Source organism: Tiliqua scincoides, chromosome 3 (genome assembly GCF_035046505.1).
Source record: "Tiliqua scincoides isolate rTilSci1 chromosome 3, rTilSci1.hap2, whole genome shotgun sequence".
Classification (NCBI taxonomy): domain Eukaryota; kingdom Metazoa; phylum Chordata; class Lepidosauria; order Squamata; family Scincidae; genus Tiliqua; species Tiliqua scincoides.
The window spans coordinates 26,723,319-26,736,713 of NC_089823.1; the positions used below are offsets into that span (position 1 = coordinate 26,723,319).

The window sequence follows — 13,395 nt, forward strand, 5'->3', positions numbered from 1 at the left end:
CTCTTTGACAGAACCATGCATGCTGTGTGAACTGACCACCTGAAAATTCTGCTCGTTAGAACATCTGAGCAGTGAAAAGTCACTCACATGTTCCCACAAGTATGTATGGAATGTGCTATTAGCAACTACTAGGGAATAGTAAATTCTATATGTAGAATTAAGTCCCTTTCCAGTACTTTCATACAGCTACTATATACATAATGACCACAAGAATCACCACATAGTATGCAATGAAAGCACTAGTGAACATTTCAGAATATTACAAGATGAATTGAAAACATTTCTAATGGTAGGTTTTTTATACCATCTATTCTGGTGGAATGGCAAGCTTTTGGGTTTCACAACTCTTCAAGGACTTACTTGCAACTGTTCAATAATACAAAGTATCCACTGGGAAAACCTGAATTCTTTTGGCCACACTCTGGGACCAACAAAACCAATCATTATTGAACCTATTTTGGAAGGAAAAGTCCCTCTGAGATTTCAGGGACCAATTTCAGGGATGAGTATTACAGCTTCTCTCCCTTCTAGGAATGGCCAACACTTAAAAGCTATATATTAAAATAACTTAATATTTGCAAAAGTTACACAAGACTAATGATTTTTCTACTACCACTTGTCTCCTGTTCTCTCATTGGTTAACCTTGCGATTACTTCTCTCCTCCCAATCGCCCACCAGCCAGAACACTTAGGGCCCAAGCCTATCCAATTTTCCAGTGCCGGTGCTGCTGTGCCTATAGGACATCACTGCTTCCTGTTTTGGGGAGACAGTCTTGGAGGCCTCCTCAAGGTATGGGAACATTTGTTCCCTTAGCTCGGGGCTGCAATGCGGCTGCCCCAGTACTAGAAATCTGGATAGGATTGGGCCCTTACCTTACTAAGCTTACCCCATGGTCTTTGAAGTTTCCCTAATCGGACCTCCTTCCCCGCAGCCGTGACCCCCCTCCCCACACACACACACAGATGACAAGCTAATGCCTCCTCCTTCATCTACTCCCATGTTCCACTCTCAACCACAACACCTGCCTGGGAAGTTCAACCGAATTCACTGGCTTTTCTCATAATTCTTCTCCTGTTAACATGAATGAACTGCTAACAACAGATATTCAGGCACACTCAAGAGTCACATATAGTTTATAAACACTGGGTTAGTTATTTCTGGTAAAGACTGGGGGATATTTTTTTATGGTGAGGATTGTATTCCCTTAGGAAAAACCCAGCAATAATTTAAGATCTTCCCTTCAGCTACTCTCTCATCAAGCATTCTGCTGTTACTGCATATCTTTCATTCCACTGCCATAAGAAGATTGGATTACAACCTAACAAGAGCATATCAAGGCCACACTGTATTTTCAGGGTATTCAAATTAGCTGAAATTAGAATTGCACATCACAATTGACTCTATGCAATTAATATCTTACATAAAACACTGACATAATAAAGTAACCAGTTAAGAGCTATCCACACTGCAATTTAAATTTTGTTTGTTACTTACAAAAAAAAAAAATTGCTTTGAAAGAGTGACATAGGGGAGACTTATAAAAACAAATCAACCGCAAACGCAATTATTCAAATATTGTTTTCTCCCACAATTTTTTGAGTATAATGGGCTCACTGTGACTACATTTTCCATTAACTTGTACTACTACTATACTCATTTAAGGACTTTTCTAATGCTAGATCTATTGTTTGCTTATGGGTAATTAAATCACAAGCGTTCATATTCTTTCTACCCAGCTGGTATTTAAATGGACCGTCACAGGTTGCTGAAATTCTGCTGCAATCAAAAAGTAGAAATTGCCAACGATAAATGGACTTGTCTTGATAATACTACTTTTTTTCTATAATTATGTAGATTTACACCTACCATTACACCTCATCCTCACCAGGTGGCTAACAACAATTAAAAATAAAACTAGAATACAATACATAATACGCATCATAACATCAAAATTATGGTAACATCAGGAGAACAGAATACCTGCCATATTAAAAGCTGATCAATTAAAGATCTTGAGAAATAGAAAAGTTTTAAGGCCCATTTAATAACGGGGGGGGGGGGGGGTTGACAAATCTCTCAGAGAGAAATTCCAAAGCTACAGTAATACAACTAAAAAGGCCTCATCTCTGGTACCCACCATTCAAATTTGAGACAATAGTGGACCAGAACTCAAAGTCTGCAAGGTCAACTTCAGGGCTTGGGTAGGCTCATATGGGCAGAAGTAGACCTCAACGTAACCTGTTCCTAAATTATAAAGGATTTTAAAGGTTAAGCTAGCACTTTCAACTGAGTTTGGAAACAAATAGTTGTAAAATTAAGGTAAATGTGTGTTTGCCTCCCTTAGCCCCCACCAACATACTTGTGGTCACATTTTTGACCGATTGAAATTTTTGTAGTGTCTTTAAAGATATTCCTACACAAAGTGCCACCCAGATGCAACCAGTGCATCTAAGTGAGCAAGACTCGTTTGCACTAGGTAACTGGGGCAACTGGTAAACCAGTCAAAGCTGGAAAAAACCACTCCTAGATACCAGCATACCTAAGCCTAGGCATACCCAAGGCATACCTAAGAACAATGCTGTTCTTAGGTATGCCTTGAGCGCACCCAGACTCCATAGTTGACTGCTCTGGGGGAATGCAATCCTATTCAAAATAAGCTGATGGTGCTGATTTCCACCCACCCAGAACAGCACAATTCCCAAACAATAGCAGGGAATTGTCTTGCTGAGGGACAAAACAATTTGTCTTGCTGAGGGACAGGCCAATGTTCAGTGTCTTGCTGAGGAACAAAACAATTTGTCATGTTGAGAGACAGGCCAATGTTCAGTGCAAGAGCACTATTTTGCATTGAGAAGGTCCCATGTTCAGTTTCTGGTATCCCCAGGTAAGGCAGAGAAACATCCCAATCTCAAATCTTGGGAAAGTCTCTGCCAATCATTGTTGATAATACTGAACTAAACAGACCAATGGACAAACACTATAAAAGGTGGCTTTCTATGTCTGGATTAAGTTTTAGCTTTTGCAGGGAACCATGAATTGGACTGGGACAGAGACATTGGGGAATGAGGGTTTAACCCTTTCCCTTGCACCATTTTCCAAATCTAAATGCCCTCTTCCGAACATGCCATTTGCCCAACTGAAGAAAATATATGTTTTCTGCTGTGCAGTTAATAGCAAGCTCTGAGAGAGCAATTTAGATTGGTGAAATGGAATGGGGGGAAAAGGATGAAACCCTCCTCTCCCAGTGACACTGCCCCCATCCAATTCAGGAGGCTTGTGATGAGTGAGCTCCTTTTGCTCCTCTTTTTTCCCCATCCAAGGCTTCCCTGCAATACTTTGAAATTACCACCATTACAGAAGGACCACGTAGACAGGCAGTTCTGTGAATTGATGGGGGTCCAGCAAGAAAAATTTGTCAGCCCACCTGCTGCAACTGACACGTGCCTCAGTGAGCCTAGGCTACAAAAAGTGAAGGCCAAAGATACTCATGTGTGTTCTGATCTGGCTCTCTCAGGTTCAGCAAGGAAAAAAAAAACCCTTTGTCAGCCCACCTGCTGTAACTGATGTATACAAGTTCATCAGGCACTCCAACCCACCTGACTAGGCCAGAAGGTGAGGTGGGAAGCTCAGGCGGTTGTAACATCCAACCGGATGCAGAAATGCCCTCAGTGAACCTAAGCTACAAAAAGTGAAGGCCAAAGATACTCATGTGTGTTCTAATCTGGCTCTCTCAGGGTGAATTTGTGTCATTGCCCCTTTAAAGCATCCATACAGCTGAATGAGTACAGGTAGGAATCAGCAAGCTTAAGTGAGTAAAAAAAAAAAATTATTATCCTTTTAAATTTGCCTTTAATCACCTGTTCGTACTTTTCCCAAGATCCACATCTGAACACTTCTGTCATTCAAGCCCTTTTTACAAGTCTGCTCTTTTCCTTTGTATTATCCTAACACACACCACACATCCTTTTATTTTTAATAAACTCCTTTTAAGTTTTAAATCTTCACCGGCCTGGTCTGACTGAACTCAGTCAGAGCTTTGCCTAGTCCTCCTGGACTACTGGTGGCCTGCTACAGCACAGCTTTTTGGAGATCTTCCATGTAACTGAGAGAGAAGCTTTAGGGAATTGTGTATCTCTGCCTGACAGCAGAGTCTACCATTTTGGTCCTGGGATGGGGCTGATCTGGAGGAAGGGCAGAAACACTGGCACTATAGCTCACCTCAACTTCCAATAACCACCACGTGCCATAGCTGCATTTAAGTTCAAATTAAAACATTGGAAGACTATGATTGTCCATGCCTTGCTGTTTTGGTCCTTAAAAGGCATAACTACATAGAAATTCAGATGCTAACCTGCATTTTATAACTTAATAAAATTGTAAGTGGTCTAATGTTTTTGAACTAAGCCACTTTAGCAAGTGTGCTTGGGCAACACCTATTTTTGTTTATGAGGATTAGTAGTCCCATGATGCACAGTCGGTTAAAATGCTTACACAAAATTGTCCTTTTTCCTTGACCCTGTCAAACCTAGAGCCTTCCTTCCAGAAGCTCAAATGCACTGCAGGGGACAGATATTCTGATGGAATCACACTAGGGTTATTTCTTGCTGTTTCAACAATCACTAGTTGAACAGTGGGAAGCACAACTATAGCCTGGCCCTTCTTGACTCAAAAGAATGTTTCCAAGGGAGCAGAACAAGCTACTCTCTGATGTCCGGAAAATAACAACTCCAAATACAGTACATCTTATCCAAACCTGTGCTCACCTGGGAGGAGAGCTGTCTTTTTCATACTGATTACCTACTTTGGAAATAAAAGCAAGTATCTTGAGTACTGTTTTCAAGAGAGCCTGAATATATAGGAATGGAGCTGGTCAGTTTCTATCTGAATTGTTACTCTTACGGACTAGGATTAAAACCTATTTATTTCTGTTGATCCAATAATGATGAAACATAACCCTTTTATCCCATAGCATAATCAGAGATTAAAATAAGAACAGAGTTCCATATTCTTTTTGGCTCTGGGGTTTATAGCTTATTAGCAGTTTGGCAAATACATGTCAGGTCCTTTAGTTGTCACCAAACTCTCATGATTAACAATACAATACATAACAGAAACATCTACCAAAGTCTACAGAGTGTAGCTTCGACAATGAATATCTGTTGAGATTGTTGATCAAAGCATAAGTACAATCTCAATAACATACCCAAACTAAAAAATCAGATCAGCAAGAATCTAGGAAACTGAAAATACAGAAAGTTGGATAGGATTGGGCCCACTGTCTTGATAAGCCAAGTGGTTTCCCCCTGAAGAGGTGCAGCTTGAGACACCCACCTTGATGTAGTCCAGTGTTTATCAAGGTTTGATCTCTGCTGTACCACTTCATATGATCTGCCTATTCAAAGTGCCACCATAAGTAACTCGCAATGACATCACTGCCATTTACTTCTGGATTGGGAAGGCAGATGCAACACAACAAACACCAGTAAGCGGCTCAGGGCGGACAAGAGGGCTTTTTCAAGCATGGAAAAGCATGTTTTGGAGCAATGCTTGCCAAGCCAAGCCTCCTACCACTGTTTGTTGCATCGCATTCCTGGTCTTGCTGCTGGGCAGCAGGTGTCCAGGGCAGTGGCATTGCCAGGGGGTGCGGTCCGCACCAGGTGACGTACACAGGGGGGTGACGCGCACTGGGGGGTGACACACTAAAATAGCAGTGGTTAGGAGTAACCCCATCATATTATATACTGTTGGAGGCAATGCAAAAAACCAGAATGAAATATCTCCTTTCTATCAAAAGTTATGGCCAAAAGACTGGAGAACAAAAAATGCACGTATCTCTATGGAAAGTGAAAGTGAGCCGTATCACGCGTTTACTGGCAAGTAGGCAAACCTGCCTTACTCCTTCGGAAAGGGCAGGCTGAGAGGAATCCAAAGACACTAGAACGGTCCTAATCCAATGAATGCAGCCCCAAAAAACACCTGAGAAGGAAGTCCCTCCCTCCATGCAGATGAATGTATTGAGCCCTATGGAAAGCGAAACTAAGCCTCACAGTCACGATTACTCATGAGTAAGCAAACGTGCCTTGGTTGGTGTGGAAGATCAGGTGAAGGAGAGTGCAAGGCTACCAGAATGGTCCTGATCCTATGCACCTGGAGCTAAACAAGTGCTCCAGAAGGCAGCCTCCCCCCCACTAAAAAGGATCAAAAGAGGCTTCAGCTGATAAGGTGAACCTTTTTGAGACTTGCAAAGCCAGGTGGATCCTGACAGTGATCTGGTTTAAACAGAAGTTCTTAAATTGAACTGAGCACTGAGTAGGGCTGAAAACCTTACTGGTTTTGGAGGGGGGGGGGGTGTTATTGCAGGCAGGCTACAGAGGAAATTCACTTGGAACAGGGCTGGTTTCTGCTTATTTAATTATTTGTTTTACTTTAATTATTTATTTATACTTATTTATTTTAATTTGCCTGATGATGTCACTTCCACCATGACATCACTTCTGGTGGTTCTTAGACAGATTGTCATTCTAAAAAGTGGGACCTAGTGCTAAAAGTTTGAGAACTGCTGCAATAAGGTGTTAGTAAATTGACACCCTGGAGGGGGGTGACACCACTAGTGACCAAAATCACTAAAATCAGTTTGGAGGAATAATACCATCATGATATATATCAATCAATCTGTAATTTCATGCAGAAGGTGTTCTATATTTGTTCTATCAAAAGGTACAGCCAAAAAACCAGTGGAGGCGGAGTGATGGTACATCACCACGCCCACCACCTGGGGTGTTGCCCCGCCCACTGCATGGGGGGGTGACGTGCTGGCATCCAGCACCAGATGACGCGAACCCTAGTGAAGCCACTGGTCCAGGGATCCTGCAAGTACCACCACACCACTTCAAGTACCACTAGTGGTACCCATATGGTACCCAGTTGAGAAACACTGATGTTGTCTATTTAAGCTTACAGTTATTGAAAGACTATTGCCTTGTAGTTAGCTTGCCATGGCAACTTATCCCTCAATAATTACCTATAGTGCTGACCACCATCATTCTCTCCTGAACTCTTGCCATGCTTGGCCAGTACACCCCTAAAGGACACTATAACAATTCCACTGGATGAGACTTTGCTGGAGCAATAGCCACAGGAAATGGTACTTTCTATCTACTTCAGCCATAGTATAAAGTCCATTCTGATGTTACCTTATTGCATCTTCTTGTGGGGACAAGGACCTGTCATTTCACTTTCCGTAAGTGCCATGTACATGGATGGTGCAACATAATATCTGTATTATTATACATAATATAGTGTGGCATGGAAATAGCCACACCTGGTTGCCCCTCATGTAACTGTGGAGTTCCTATGTTACTGGATCATCATGAAAATCCACATTGCAAGGGCATATCAGCTTCTACGGCAACATAGCAACAAATCCATAGACACTTAAAATAGGTATAACTTTTTTTGGAGAAGGTATTTTCTAACAGCATATTGAGGCAAATACAAACATTTCAAGGGATAAACACAGGGAAACAGGATGAAAGAAAAAGAAGGGGGAAAGGGATTATCAAACAGAATTTGACATAGGAACAGAAGCTGATGTTATACCACTCTTTAATATCTTTTTAGTAATCAGTTATAGCAGCGGTTTTCAAACTCTCTTGGAGAGTTTACACCGCTGTAAGTCCTTGCGGGGGGGAGGCAGCAGGGGCAGGGGGAAGGCAGCAACGCGATCCTCAGGATCACGCTGCTCAGGAGGGCTGCAGGGACTGGGATGTACTCACCAGTCCCTGCAGCAGCCTGTCAAGGGTGCAGAGAGCCCTGTGCGAGCATCTGCAGGGCTTCCCAGCTCATTAGAAGTGACAGTGGAGCCCCACGAAGTACTAGCAGGGCTCCCTGCAGTTTCTAAATAGTGAAGCTATTGCAAGTGAGATTAAACCAGAAGTGGAATTTCTGGTTTTGTCATGCTTGCAACTTTCACTATTTAGAAGCTGCAAGGAGCCCTTCAGGTGCTTCGCAGGGCTCCCAACACACACACACCCGGACCCTGAGAGTATGTATGTTTAGTTTAAAGATAGCCCCCCTTCCCCTGCAGGGGTGCAATTCTGGGGATCGTTTCACTGCCCCCGCCAAGACTTACCCTGGGAATAAAGCTGCCAGGAAGTTTGAGAACCACTGCTAAAGTATACATGCCCCTAAATAGTCAGAAAAAATCCCAACCAGCACTAATAGGATTTTAAGGCTTGTTTAATGATTGCATTTATCTGACCAAATACTTAGCCCTAGAAATCTGAAATTAAGGGAGAGCTGTACCACAGATACGTTGTAAATGTGCTACATTTTTTTTCAGCTTCTCCAACAACTGTTAGAGAGTAACAGATCTGTTTGTAATTTGATTGGGATAGAGTGCCAGCAGTCCACAGATTTGTATGCTGCATCTTTGAAAAACTATCAGCCACCTCCCTTCTGACCACCTGCCTCAGGCTCTCTGGAAACTAGTGGTGCTTGTGCTAACAAAGCAAAAAGAGACAGCACCTTAAAACCACCACAGAGATGACCAAAGTCAACATGCCACTTCTCAGGCCAAACAACAATCAGGCTAGAAGGCCAGGGTCCAGTTGACTCCATGAATCTATGGGAGGAGACCATCTTCAGTGCAAATTGCTATCCTGACAGGGACAGAAAGTAGCAGCAAGAATCCAGCCATGATAATGGGATCATCTCAACATTTCCGACATTTATATTATCTTTTTTTAAACCAAAGCAAAACACCAAGTTGAACTGATACACACATAGTGCAGGTGAAATATAGGAAAAGATGTTTAGTCACTATCGTTTGAGACATCTTTGAACATACAAGTGCACACAAGTGAATAGTAACTACTAAGTAGCTGTAAATTCTCACCTTCCAAGGTCGCCTGATCCCCTTGAAAAAATCTGGCATCCACATTGGAAGAACAACTGCTTCCCTTAATAACTTCTTGGCTTCTTCCAAATCTGCTATATCATCCCTGAGAAAGATCATCTCAGATTTAGATGGCTAATACACTAAGTTTTGCTTTATTTTTAATAAAAGAAAAAGTTTCATTTCACATTTTATCATTGAGACTGTATCTTCTTAGTGAGGAGCCTGGTATAATTTGGTGGCCTGAAAATGACTCTTCATAAGAAAGGCATGGGGAGGAAAATAACTTTCAGACTTTCTAAATGACTATGACAGTCTGTTCAAATGAAGAGGTTTCCTGAAGTCAAGATTCTCAAGGCAGCAATTTTGAAATGCTCAGGTGTTGTTCTACATTTCTATGTGTGCCTATAATTAATATTTTGTTCATGGTACAGTTTAAGAATGAAAATATTGCTTTGTGATTCAAAAATATTCCTAATAGAACAGAAAGCCCAGCTTACTAGGACACACAGGTACCAGTTCCGCCTTGGCCATGAAGGCTAGCTACAAGGGTGGGTAAGGCAGTCTGATTTAGCAAGTCTCCATCACCTAACTAATAACATGGCAATTACCATGATATAAGAGCTGGTGCATCTATTGATTGGACAGGGACAATTGTCAGATTTCTATAGACTCCCCAGATTACAAATGGTTTCTTATCACTCAATTCTAGGCTGAACAGCTAGTTCGGCCAAAGAGAAGAAAGTGGGAATATGTTCACCTCTGGAACCAGCAAAACTGGAAAAGTCCTAGAGCTGGCAATGGTTTTGCACACTGCAGAGAATTATAAGGGTGTTGCTGGTTTTAGGGAGGGAGGATGTAATAGGATTCAGCCCAAGTGCTCCAATGGATAAAGCCATTAATGATCAGATTTTAGGAGATGGACATGGAGACAGCATCTGCAACTTAGACTAGATAAACCAAAATTCATAGTGGTCATGGTGGGCTGGGGCTCATTTTAGAAATAGGGTAGGGAAGGAAAGATAAGGAAAATGCCTTCATGGACCTCAAAGCACCTCAACAGTAAAAGGAGAATTGAACAAACTTCTGAATGAAAGTGGTGTTCCTCTGAAACACTTGTAAATCTTTCCCTATGTCCATGCTTGTGTGGTATTTAGACAGGAACCTCTTGGAGAATTCTTACAATATGTCTATCATGCAGAAGTTGTTGGAAATGCTCCCATGCTCTGGTGGCTCCACATTACGGCAGTAACATGAAAGAGCCATTCTCCATGCAGATTTTCACTATATTTGGAAGATCTTCCACACTGGAACAACACATTTTCTACTAAACGGGAGATACCCACTTGGAGAACATTTTCAAATGTTATAGCTACCATATAAGCCACTGCTGTGTAGTGGCTTTTCCAGAAGTGTGTTTTCAAGCAGCACCTTTAATGCAAGACTTGGTCTTCCATTTCTTATAAAGTCACCCTCTTCCACAAGATAATAATTAATAAAAATGAAAAACTTCATAACTGCATACTTGTAATAACACTCTCATGAACTGATATGAAGAAAAGCCATCTTGTTGTACCATTAGTCTGCAAATCTGAAATTCCAGTGAACATCATCCCTTGTCTCCAGTTTAACAGAATGTGTTCTCATCTCACAAACTCCCCTAAATATTTTCAACTGCCAGACATTGTGCCTATCTGAGATTAATTTGAGCCAAGGTTCCTCAAGGCTTGGCCTCCGATTTCTCTGACTTTTAATAAGAAATCAGTCACTTTCTGGACTACAGGAATGACCTCTGTCTCCAAAATGCACAGAGTAATGACTCTCAGAATGCAGTTACTACTTACAGGTATCCCCCGCTTTCTGACGATGCACTTTTTGATGATCCGTTCTTTCAACACATTTCAATTATACCCAGAAGTCATCCATTCAATGCATGCTCCGCTCTTGCAACCCCTCTCTGCTGTTCTAAAACATAAAACTGCCCTCCCCCATGTTGATGTGCATATGACATGGTGACTAAGAAAGAAAGAGAGCACACCAACTTTAGCTATGGTCCTCTTCCTATTCCCAAAGGCATTAATGAAAGTCTGTTTGCAGAAATCTTTGTGTGACAGCAGGAATTTGCAAGATAAGTAAGGCATTTGCAATCTGCTAGCTAAAAAAGCATTGGAAGCAACATTTGTAAACTAAAAAATGACTGGGTTCTGCTTTTCAACCGTTTCCACTTTTCACCACTGCTCCCGTCCCTAATCTGTCAAATGAGCAGGAGGCACTTGTACTACTAAATAACAGATATTCCCTACACATTTATGATTCAAGGGAATGGCAACCAGGCAGATATGAACTCCAGCATCTCTCACTTTACAAAATAGGCACTGTACCAGTGAATGCTTAGATTCCTTGAAACAATGTCTCTTTCAAGTGCTTCAACCAGATCTTTGTCATATCCTGCTCCATCAAATTTCTGAATTTCACCATCACCAGCACCATCCTGAGTAATCTTCTTTCCCTATACCATTGCAAAGGTGATAAAAGCAAAAACAAACCAATATATAAATTAGTTGAACATTTAAAACAATTCTACAGGTACATTTAATTTTCTTTTCTTGAATATGATTTCATATGCTTTGAATACAATTTCTTTTCTATGACTCTAATATTTGTCTAGTTTACACTTGCTTTGTCATAATACCTTAAACTAATGAAATAAAGGTTGGATGCATTCAGAAAGGTAAAGAAGAGATGTGAGGCGGAGGAACTCTGATATGAAAACATTAAGCCAAGAAAATAAAAAAATAAAAAACCACTTTCATAGTTCAAAATAAGTGAACAAATATTTAACTTAAACATTGGGAAAAAACTGGAGTGGGGGAACTGGGATTGATAACTGAGAATTCTTAGGACTATCAACTAATTACAATAGTTATGTCCCTACCAACTAGGTAGAGAGATACCTTTTAAAGTGGTGCTCCTCCTATATTTAGTGGAGGGGGAGACCAACTGTCCCTCTTTACTCCACCATAGTACCTTTTGTATTACTAAGGGTACCGAAGGCACTGTACCTGCTTCCACATCAAACATGTCACCTGCAGAAAGTCCTAAGTCATACAAGTGAGGACACTGGCAATGTGAGAAAATGCCTGGAGATATAGGTCTCCCAATCCCCAATGACAGTCAGCTGTGATCAGCTGGGGACATCAGTGAATAGTCTGGGAGCAGTGACTCCTATAATACTGGTGAAGTTCAAGAGGTCTGGACCTACTCAGTGCTTAGATGAAATTGGAGGCCCCATGTACATTTGCACTGAACGTCTCAAAGACAATGAGGAATGCAAAGTTAAATATTTGAAAATTAGCAAGCATTCTAAGCCAACTCCCAATAAGGCCTACAAAGGGGTTATAGTACTATACCTGGAGAGACCTGCATTCACAACATTACTTAGCCATGAAGCTCACTAGAGACCTTGGCCAGCTATTTTTTTCTCTTTCTCTCAAGCTAACCACAAACTTGTTGTGAGGATAAAATGGGTGTAGAAGAAGAACCCTGTATGCCACTCTGATCTCCTAGTGGGAAAGGTAGAATAAAAATATGCTAAAGATATGAAGTTATGTCTATAACTACTGATCCAAACTGATCAGAAAGGACAATCTCCAACCCAGTGGCCTCTTTCAACCATCATAGTTCACACTGTTCATACAAATACTTCAGAAAAGCAACCAAAGGAATTTTTTTAGCAAGCTATGCAAAATTAAGAGGCAATTTTCTCTCTCCATACCTGTTCCAAACAAGATTGTGCCTTTAGATACTTAGGAATTAATGAGAAAGAGAACAGAGGCAGTCTGGGAATTGGGAGGCACAGCTGCCATGTGAGAGCAATAGAAAAAGGGAATAGGAGGGTGCATAGATTTATGGAACCTCTCTTGTAGCAATTTATTCACATGCCCTTTTGGGAGCAGCTTGTGCTTTTCTGGTTTCTTTCCAAACCCACTGTTTTAAAAAATGTGAGTAAAAGGAAGTGTCATTCAGGAGTCTCCAATCAACCTTTCCTTCTGCATAGAAAAGTAAAATTGAACATTTCATTGAGACCAGGAACATTTGTCAAAAAGATGCTGAACCTTACAGAGCCAAGAAAACAGGGGAAAGCAGCTTAACTTGCACAGGGTGGCCTGAAGCCTTCTCAGCTGGATTTCGAATCCACAGTCTGTGCCCCACAGCAGCTCAATGGGCAGGCCACACAACACCAATGCAATTTCCCAGTGCATAAATTTTGTTGTGCTGTAGCACAATGACAATAAAGTTACTACTACTACTACTACTACTACTACTACTACAGTGCAGCTGCTCAGACCATGCACATTTCAAAATCAATTTCTTACTCTTATCTTAAGCATAAGCTATTTTCTTTCTGCCACCTAGTGAACAAATTGCTTGAATAAAAGCTTCAATTGAAAGATAAGCTTGAATCCTTCGTACAACAAATAATTTTTCATTTGGTGGA

General features: G+C 41.2%; 1 protein-coding gene across 1 annotated transcript in view; it reads right to left on the reverse strand.

Annotated features, from left to right (window-relative positions):
* KATNAL1 (katanin catalytic subunit A1 like 1) overlaps positions 1-13,395 on the reverse strand; it is a 43,824-nt gene that overhangs the window by 14,809 nt on the left and 15,620 nt on the right. Inside the window, exons 5-6 of the mRNA XM_066620027.1 lie at positions 11,279-11,406; positions 8,898-9,003 (exon numbers count right to left, since the gene is read on the reverse strand). Coding sequence (XP_066476124.1) covers positions 8,898-9,003; positions 11,279-11,406 — 234 coding nt within the window. The remainder of the gene's footprint in view (positions 1-8,897; positions 9,004-11,278; positions 11,407-13,395) is intronic.